Below are 9,945 nucleotides of genomic sequence, written 5' to 3'. Positions count from 1 at the left end.
CCAACACAGGGAAATAGGTCCTGGGCATGCCCTGGGACGCGGGAAGGATGACTACAATCCTGTTCTCCCTAAAACCCAGGGCCTAAAAGTTCCAGGAACTTGGGGAGCTGGGGCACTACAGGATCGTCCTCCCCAATTTACGAGTTGAACACCACCTGTTCGGAGTGTGTGTGTAGAGGCCTGTGACCACAGAGTGGCCAGCTTCCAAAGGTGGTCTGCGAGGAAGCTCTACCGAGGAGACACCCACCCGGAGGGGTCTCCGGGCCGCTGCCTGGAAGCGCTAGCGCCTCCCACCCGCGGCGGCCGCGGTGGGGCGGGGCCGACCGGCCGGCCTCCGGAATGATGCAACACCCCAGGCTCCGATCGCCGCTCCCGATTGGCCGGCGCGCGGAGGCTGAGCCGAGGATTGGCTGGGGCCGAGGGGGCGGGGCCGGGACTCGGGTGCCGCGTGGCGGGCGCGGCGCTGCGGCGGGACTACCTGCGCGGGTTTAGGTGGGCGGGGGTGCCGCGGACCTTCTGCAGCTGGGGCGCGGGCAGGCGGGGGCTCGGACGCGGACGGCCTCCTGGCGCTGGGTCCTCTCCCGGCCCTCTCTCATTCCCGGCGGCTCCCTGGCTCGTCCAGAGAGCTCGCGACCCTCGACAGCGGGCCGGGGACTGCGTTGTTATGGGCGGGGGGAGCTGGGACAGTTACCGAGCGGGACGGAGGGGCAACATCCGGTTAGGCTGGCTGGGTTAGGAGGTAGGGGGGCGCCTGGCCGCCCGAGGAGTGGCCAGCCCTGGTGCTGACCACCTAACTTCCAGCTCTCCATCCCGCCCTGCAGAGCCGAAACCAGCTGTGAGGGCTTCGGGCTTCCCGCCTCCAGGCAGCATGAGCGTGGGCTTCATCGGGGCTGGCCAGCTGGCCTTCGCTCTAGCCAAGGGCTTCACATCGGCAGGTAGACTCTGGGGTCAAGAAGGGACCAAGTGGATGAGGTTGGGCCCCCTTACCCGGGTAGAGCTGGGGCTGAAGGTGGGGGTCTGAGTTACATGGCTTGAGTCCTAAGGGATTGGAAGCTTCCATATGTTTGGGGTTCCTCTTTTATCCTGAGGGTGGGATTTCTCTGCAGCTTCTTTCCCCCAAAGGTGGGAGAGAGAGAGGCCGGAATTGGCCTTGAGGGAGGAAAACTTGTCTTGCCCACCCCAGGTATCCTGGCTGCCCACAAGATAATGGCCAGTTCCCCAGACATGGACCTGGCCACAGTTTCTGCCCTCAGGGTAGGTACTGGGCAGAGGGTAGGCAGGAAGGCTGGGTTCCTAGAGAGTCAGTGTCTGGGGCTGGGTGTTAGGCAGCCCTGGCAGTGGCTGTGCCTGGGCTGGTGTGTCTCCAGGTCCTGCCTCCTGGCCCTGCCTATGGCTTCCATTGCTGGTGGTATGCAAGGCTGGTGGGAGCAGTGCTCACAGGGAGCCTCTGGGAGTCAGGCAGATGGGGCCATAACAGAAGGCCAGACAAGACACACCTGGGGCTGAATACAGCTTCAGGTTGTCACCTCTGAGTCAGGATTGCAGATCTAAGGGTAGGCAAGCTTTCAACTTGAGACTGTTACCCATACCTGAAGAGCAGGCATCTCTGGAGGCTGCATCCTGAGATGGGGGAGGGGGGTGGGGTTGTGGCTTGGACGTAGTGTCCCTTTTCTGTCTGCGAAGGGGACTTGTTGAAGAACAGAGTGCTTCCTACATTTCTGGGTGAGAAGGCAGCTGAGGGTGTTCCAGGCTCTGTGCTGTGGGCCCTCAGCTCAGCCTGTAACTGGCCCAGCAGCCCCTGGGTTAAGCAGAGGGGAGGACAACTTCTGGGGCAGTCTGAGTTGCCTTACGTTTCTGCAGAAGATAGGGGTGAACCTGACGCCCCACAACAAGGAGACTGTGCGGCACAGTGACGTGCTCTTCCTGGCCGTGAAGCCGCATATCATCCCCTTCATCCTGGATGAGATTGGCGCTGACATTGAAGACAGGCACATTGTGGTGTCTTGTGCTGCTGGTGTTACCATCAGCTCCATTGAGAAGGTGGGTGCTGTGGGCTGGGCTCACGGGGCCTGCTGGGTGGGGGTGGGGACGTGGAGTGCACACAGGAGCTCCGTGCCTGGGCTCTCCGTATGTGAGTGGTCAGGAAGTGTTCCACTAGGGCAGCATGTCCATACTTATGCCTACCTGGGGTGAGGATGGGTGGCCAAGGCCAGGGTGACACACCCCGTTTCTTCTCCAGAAACTGACAGCATTTCGACCAGCGCCCAAGGTTATTCGGTGCATGACCAACACCCCAGTTGTGGTGCGAGAGGGGGTTACTGTATATGCCACGGGCACCCATGCCCAAGTGGAGGATGGCAGGCTCCTGGAACAGCTCCTGGGCAGCGTGGGCTTCTGCACAGAGGTGGAGGAGGACCTGATTGATGCTGTCACGGGGCTCAGTGGCAGTGGCCCTGCCTATGTGAGGGCTGGTAGTAGTGGGTGGTGACTGGGGGGAGTTGGAAGTTCCTAGGGTTCTGGGGTACCCTCTGTTCCTGCTTCCCTTGGAGGGCTGGGTGGGAACTTCATGGCTGTGGGAACTGGTGCTCTCTGGCACTGAGCTCTGGGCCACAGAGGGAGAGGAAGAGAGGCCAGGACAGTGGCTCAGGGTGCCTTCTCCTTGCAGGCATTCACTGCCCTGGATGCCCTGGCTGACGGCGGTGTTAAAATGGGACTTCCAAGGCGCCTGGCAGTCCGCCTTGGGGCCCAGGCCCTTCTGGTCAGTGTTTCCTGATCCTCTGGTGAGGGTGGTTCATTGCCAGCTCTGACACCGTCCACAGGGGCAGATGGGTGGGGAGTTGGCTATTACTGTGTTGGAGTGGCTGGGGACAGTGCTTGCAGAGGCAGGGCGATGGCCCATCCCCATGAGTACCTCTCTGGCTGCAGGGAGCCGCCAGGATGCTACTGGACTCGGAAGAGCACCCAGGCCAGCTCAAAGACAACGTGTGCTCTCCCGGAGGGGCCACCATCCACGCCCTGCACGTGTTGGAGAGTGGGGGCTTCCGCTCCCTGCTCATCAATGCTGTGGAGGCCTCCTGCATCCGCACACGGTGAGCACCTCTACTGCCCCGTCCTGCCGCCCATTCCAGCACACTAGAGCCTTGGCCTTACAGGGGCAGCTCAGGGCAAATTATTTATTGAGCTGTGGCTTAGACTTGGGCAGGGCACAAGGAACCCCGAGCTTCCTGGAGTCAGTCTGAAGTGCCCCTCACCCGCTTCCATAGTCCTGTGGGCATCTACATGTGACGAAAGCTTCTCCAGGCCTGCACTGTCGTCCCTGTGCAGTTTCATCAACATGGCCAGAGGACTGGGTTGGAAGGGCAGCCTGGCATGCCAGACAACCCTGGGGTCCGGCTTCAACACCCTCCTGCCCTGGCTGGGGATTAAGGGAGTTAGATAAGTGTCCTGTCCTGGCCCAAGGAAAGCTTGGTGAGAGTTGAAAGAAAACTGCTGGGATTCTGCGGCTGGTCCAAAGCGGAGCCAGGTCTACAGGGTGGTCGGCAGCACCTTTCTGGCCACAGTGCCCACTGGCTAGTGCAAACTCCCAGGCTACTGAGTGGCACTGCCCGACAGCAAGCCTCACGCAGGGCTGCACTGCAGGGGAGACAGGAGTGGCAGGAGGCTAGTCCTGCAGTCAGGCAGCGAGAGCTCAGGGACTGAGGCATGCCACAGAGAGATGTGTGACCCTGAGCCATCTTGAATGGGGTTAGTGGGAGCCCTGCAGCTGTGTAGGGAAGGCAGGTCGTATGGCACAGCACCACTGAGGTGGGCAGACCCTAGGAGCTGTGGCTTCCAGAAGGAGGCAGAGGCCTGAGCCCAACCCTTGCTACCTGTCCAGGGAACTGCAGACCATGGCTGACCAGGAGAAGGTCTCACCTGCTGCCATCAAGAAGACTGTTCTGGACAAGGTGAAGCTGGACTCCCCTGCAGGGGCCTCTCTGTCCTCTGGCCCTGCCAAGCCACTGGCCCGCAACCTGGCCTCGGCAGGCAAGGAATGATGCACCCTGCCTCCACCTGCTCTCCCTCCCTCCCTTCCCCCCCTCCTTCCTCTTGTTGTTTTGCCCACCCTGGGCCTGGAGTCATTGGATTCAATAGATCCTCCCACCTGAGCCTCCAAGTGCTCAGACTACACGTGCATACTACCGTGCCCAGCCTTTCTCTCCACTTCTTGCTCTCCTGGCTCCAGGCTCTTGTCCTGGGGGGGTCTCCAACCCTTCAGTGGGCATCTGCCCACAGTCTGGGTCAGCCAGGGTTGTGGCCAGGGAGGGGCATGTCACCTTTCACTGGGAGCCTCCATGGTTCCCAGGCTTCAGCCCATAACAGGGATGGGCTCTTTGACCTCCTCACACCCCGAGCTTTTTATATAGCTCCAGCCTGAGGTCTTCACCCTCCTCAACCCCAGTGTCAGCTGGTGTGGGCTTGCCCCTTCTTTTTGCAAAGGTCAGTGGTAGAGCACCTGGCATGGCAAGACCCTGGTTCCGTTCCTAGCACTCAACACAGAAAGACCCAAGGGCCCTTTTCCACTCCCCACTCACCCTCCCTCCTGTGTGCTGGCAGAGGATCACGGGTGTCTTGAGCTTGGTGCCAGGGACCCAAGTTGTCTTGGCCAGCTGCCCAGCTTCCTTGATCCTGTCGAATATTTGGGAAGAGGACTCCTCGGGTGGCTGCTGAACTTCCAGTGACCACCAGCACACTCAGGCCATCACACTCCTGATCTGCCTGGTGGGGTGCGTCACTTCCCTCCCGACCCTTTAGGTTGAATAAACCGGTTTCTGAAAGCTCTCAGTGCCCTGACTTCTAACTGCCACTTGTGAAGGAGGCCTCTGCACCCGAGAGTGTAATGCTGAGGGCCCAGCCAGCAACTCATGGCCCAAGCCCTGCAGTCCCGTGGCAGCCAGGCTGAGGCCCCCAGAAACAGAGGGCTGGGAGCTTCTGGGCCTCATCCATTACAGACTTGCCTAGAAGCTGGCACTGACAGAGGCTTATATCCAGCTGTGGCCAGCAGGGCCAGGTTCCTGATGAGAAACCCTTAAGGAAGGTATATTGGAGTTTGCTAGAGAAATGGAACCGATAGGATACACACAGAGAGACCCTAAAATGGCAGGGGGTGGGCTAGCAGGTTGGAGACCCTAATGCATTGGCAGGACAAGCAGATGTTCTAGTTCAAAGTCTGGCAGGCAGGAAAAATCAATATGGTAGAGAAAATCTGAAACTGTGAGTTGGAAAAATTCTCCCTTACCTGGGAGAGGGTTGATCTTTTCTGTTACTTAGGCCTTCAGCTGATTGGATGAGACCCACCTACATCATGAAGGGCAATCTGCCTTATTGAGTAACATTTTGCTCTTACCTGATGTTAAATTCAACTGATTTACGTGTTCATCTCATGCAGAAACGCCTTAGCAAAAACACCAGAATAATGTTTGAATAGATATCTGGGTATGATGTGGCCCCATCAAGGCCACACATAAAGTGCACCCCCACAGGAGGCTCACAGACTGGAGGACACTGCTGGGATCAGCAGCAGTGGACACTGCTCTTGTGAGGGGAAGTACCAGGCGGGTGGGGGCCTCTCTTGGGGTGGGGAGCGCATCAGAGGGCTTCTTCAGGGGCTCTGCAGCAGGGCTTTGTTCCAAGTCCTCCCGCTCCTGGGCCCTTCAGAACCAGGGCTGGTTGGGGTAGGCAGAGGGGTACTTTGGGACAAGAATCCAGCCTGTCAAGGGGAGGAGAGACTTGGAGAGGAAAATGGGAGGGGGGTATACAGCAAAACAGAAGGTTGAGGTCATACTCTTCCTCTTGGCCGTGGAGAGCCCTGGTCCTCCCCACACACTGATGTGGACCAAGATGAGGGTGGGTGGGTTGGGACCTGGCAGCACACAGGTTAGCTGTGGACACACAGGTTAGCCTGGAATCCCAGGGCTGGGCAAGGAGGACCAGGATGATATGTCTGTAGGCCCCTCCTGAGGCCTGGACCCCAGTGCAGACCCCGAGGCTGTGTGGGTAGGTGGGCACTGGGCTGGGCAGTGAACTTCCCATCCTCATAGCCATGGGCACCCAAAATCATTCCCTTCTCTGAAAAGAGTCCTTGGCAGTCTAGGAGACCCTGATGTCCTCCCCTGAGCAAAGAGACTGACCCAGAGGCCATGTGTCTGCCCGATGACTCAACTGTTCCCTCCAGGTCAAGGTCAGTCCCTATTTGGGTACCTCTTGTCAGGCACTGACCCACAGAAAGATGAAGGCTTGGCACAGTGCACCTGGTCTGGGCATGAGGAAGCCAGCAGGCCAGCCAGGTGCTTCAGGTAAGGCACAGTCCCAAAGAAGACAGGGCCTGGGTCCAGACAGGCTCTGCAAGGAGGTATTGGTACCGGCTTATTCAGAACATGACTGGGACGGAGCTCTACAGTGGTGCATATCTGTGATCCAGCACCTCAGGAGGCTAAGGCGGGAGGGATGCAAGTTCAAGGTCAGCCTGGGCAACTTAGATCTTTAGATCTTGTCTTAAAAAGAGAAGAAACGAATTTTAAAAAAAACAAAAGGAAGGAAAAAAATAATTATAAGGGCCTTGGACGTAGCAGTGCTTACCTAGCACACATGAAGCCCTGGTTCAATTTCCAGCACACAAACAAACAAACAATAAATAAATAAAATTAATTAATTAAAAATTATATAGAGGGCTGGGGATGTGGCTCAAGCGGTAGCGCGCTCGCCTGGGATGCGTGCGGCCCGGGTTCGATCCTCAGCACCACATACCAACAAAGATGTTGTGTCCGCCGAGAACTAAAAAATAAATATTAAAAATTCTCTCTCTCTCTCTCTCTCCTCACTCTCTCTTTAAAAAAACAAATTATGTAGAGAGAAGGTGCCAGATTTCAGCAGGCAGGCTTGTGAGGCTTCCCAGTGAGGCTCCTGGTTGGGACTGGGTTGGAGCCAGACCAAGCCTGAAAGAGGGTGTGGGGCAAGCTGTGGGGACATGTCTATCTGGAGCCAGCAAGAGGGTGAGCCCAGCAAAGCCAGGCAGGGACACACTTTCTCACAGATCCAGAGCAAGCTGATGAAGAGAGGGCTCCAGGGACGGGGAACCCTCACGGTCCCTGATGCTGGCAGCTCTGATCCCTCCCAGTCTTGGGGTACAGCTTGGAGTGAGCCACCCTGCCCTTGGCACAATAGCTGGAGGACGCAGTGGGAGAGCCAGCTCCTTCGGCTTGGTCCAGCTTCTCCTGTTTCCTAGCTGGAATGGCCCTTGACACCAGCCTGTTTGGCTGGGGCCTTTGCCCTGTTCACCTCTGACAGTTCTTTCCTGTACCAGGCCAACCCGTCTGTGGTCCCTGTGCAGGTCAGGCTTCAGAACAACTAGGTCCGAAACCCCTGCAGGTAGAGAAGGAGGATGTCCACCTGCACAAAGAGAGCAGGAATAACCCCTGTCTGGGTGTGGATTCCAGCCATGTCCCATGTACCCTCAGCCTCCCTGTGGCCATCAGGCTGGGGCCTGCTGCTCTCAGGAGGGGGCAGTGGAGTGCTAAGGTCAGCCCATGGAGGGTGCAGACTAGCCTGAGAAGGGGCTGTGGGGGCCAGAGGCTGTCAGAGAGTTTCCTGCAGATGGTAGTATTCAACTATGGTGGGAAACAAGGTGCTGGAGGTGTGGAGAGAGCCTGACCAGGGAGTCAGGCCTGAGCATTGCCCCCAGCAGAGGTTCCACAAAGATCAGCCCCTAAGGTGCTTGCACCCATGGGCTTTGCATCTCTTCCTTTATCATCCTCATCCTGGGTGCTGGCTCAAGGGGGCGCCACGGAGCCATTCCCCTCATCCTTTGTTTTTGTTTTTGGTACCAGGGATTGAACTCAAGGATGCTTAATCACCTAGCCACATCTCTAGCCTTTCTGTCTTTTCTTTTTCTTTTTTTTTCAATATTTTTATTTTAGTTGTAGTTGGACACAATACCTTTATTTATTTATTTTTTTTAAAGAGAGAGTGAGAGAGGAGAGAGAGAGAGAGAGAGAGAGAATTTTTAATATTTATTTTTAGTTCTCGGCAGACACAACATCTTTGTTGGTATGTGGTGCTGAGGATCGAACCCGGGCCGCACGCATGCGAGGCGAGCGCGCTACCGCTTGAGCCACATCCCCAGCCCACCTTTACTTTATTTTTATGTGGTGCTGAGGATTGAACCCAGGGCCTCGCACATGCTAGACGAGCCCTGCACCTCTGAGCTACAACTCAACCCCTCTTTTTTTTTTTTCCAAACATCTTAGTTGTAGATGGACAGTATGCCTTTATTTTATTTATTTATTTTTATGTGGTGCTGAGGATCAAAACCAGTGCCTCACATGTGCTAGGCAAGTGCTCTACCACTGAGCTACAACTCCAGTCCATCCCTAGCCCTTTTAAAAATTTTGTTTTCTTTTTTTTTTTTCCTTTCTTTCTTTCTTTCTTTCTTTTTTTTTTTTTTTTTTTTGGTATCAGGGATTGAACTCAGGGGCACTCAACCACTGAACCACATCCCCAGCCCCTAAAATTTCTTATTTTAAAAAATATTTATTTATTTTTGTTGTAGTTGGACATAATACCTTTATTTAATTACTTTTATGTGGTGCTAAAAGGCTGTGCAAGTGCTAGGTGAGTGCTGTAGCACTGAGCCACAACCCCAGTCCCTAAAGTTTCATATTTTGAGACAAGGTCTCATTAAGTTGTTTAAGGCCTCACTAAATTGCTGGGTTGGCCTCTGTGGTACCTTCACTCTTCATTCAGTGGCTCTTTCTTCTGTCATTTCACCTTCTTTTTGGGATCTTCTTGCGTCAGCCTCCCAAGTTGCTGGGATTACATGCATGCATGCCTGGCCATTGTTGGTTTTGTACAACAGAAGTGGAGTGCCTGGCTAGGTGCCTTGGGGCACACCTGTAATCCCAGTGACTTGGAAGGCTGAGGCAGGAGGAATGCAAATTTGAGGTCAGCCTGGGCAATTTACAGAGACCCTCAGCAATTTTGCAAGACTCTGTCTCAAAATAAAAAATAAAAGTGGCTGGGGATGTAGCTCAATGGTAAAGCACCCTGGCTTCAATCTCCAGTACAAAAAAAAAAAAAAAAGTTGAGGGCTTTCTGGGTGGGGCCTTGTGCCTGGAATCCCAGGTAGTCTTGAGTCCAGGAGTTCAAGGCTGGTTTGAGCAACATAATGAAATGCCATTTCATTGGAAAAGAAAACAGAGAACACATCAAGGGTTTTAGGAGTCATACAACAAGCAAATTAAATCCCTATATTTTGTGAGACTCCAGCCATGCACAGTGCAGGGGTCAAAGATATAGGTCCCAACCCACTCCTCTAGGGAGCTCCTAATGATAAGAGCCAACCAAGCTGGTCAGTGGCACGTGCCTGTAATCCCAGCAACTTGAGGCAGGAGGATTGCCAAGTTCAAAGCCAGCCTCACAACTCAATGAGGCCCTAAGTAATGAGAAAATAAAAAAGGCTGGGGATGTGGCTCAGTGGTTGTGTTTCCCTGGATTCATCCCTAGTACCCCAAATAAAACAATAAGACAACACCCGGAGCTCTACCCAGAGATGGTGGAAAGTTCTGGAGGTCTGCAGGGCGGATAGCTTTAGAGGGTCCTGGGTTGGCCTCTGTGGTACCTTCACTCTTCATTCAGTGGCTCTTTCTTCTGTCGTTTCACCTTCTTGCCCACCTGGCAGGACGGGTCATATTTCTTGGCTTTACTCCAGATAAGAGAGGAGGACTGAGTAGAAAGTTGAGGGGTTGAAAGGAACAATTGCCTGCCTCCCATTTCCACGTTGCCCTTTGTGACTTCCTCTGCTGGGAGTTTTCAAGAGCAGTGGTGTTTCCTTACAGAAAGTGCAGGCGCGAAAGAAATGGGAGACAAAAAGTGCAACTGACGACATTAACTCTTTTCCTTTTATTTTTT

The 9,945-nt window shown here is 55.0% G+C and overlaps 1 protein-coding gene across 3 annotated transcripts; it reads left to right on the top strand.

Annotated features, from left to right (window-relative positions):
• The first annotated feature begins 244 nt into the window (after positions 1–244).
• Positions 245–4,813, top strand: PYCR1 (pyrroline-5-carboxylate reductase 1). Of its 3 annotated transcripts, none has more exons than XM_081270752.1 (8): positions 245–492; positions 822–935; positions 1,184–1,254; positions 1,864–2,040; positions 2,240–2,461; positions 2,666–2,758; positions 2,926–3,089; positions 3,878–4,813. In XM_081270752.1, the coding sequence occupies exons 2-8, from the start codon at positions 869–871 to the stop codon at positions 4,035–4,037; spliced, it is 954 nt and encodes a 317-aa protein (XP_081126878.1). In that variant the 5' UTR covers positions 245–492; positions 822–868; the 3' UTR covers positions 4,038–4,813. The 3 variants fall into 3 exon arrangements, with proteins under 3 accessions (XP_081126878.1, XP_081126876.1, XP_081126877.1); XM_081270750.1 differs by having other exon boundaries at positions 247–492; positions 1,861–2,040; XM_081270751.1 differs by lacking the exon at positions 245–492 and having other exon boundaries at positions 500–935; positions 1,861–2,040.
• Positions 4,814–9,945: the final 5,132 nt, after the last annotated feature.

This window comes from Spermophilus citellus (genome assembly GCF_964194105.1).
Source record: "Spermophilus citellus genome assembly, chromosome: 17".
Classification (NCBI taxonomy): domain Eukaryota; kingdom Metazoa; phylum Chordata; class Mammalia; order Rodentia; family Sciuridae; genus Spermophilus; species Spermophilus citellus.
The sequence above is the reverse complement of the archived record's forward strand: the minus strand, read 5'-3'. Positions and strand labels throughout refer to the sequence as shown.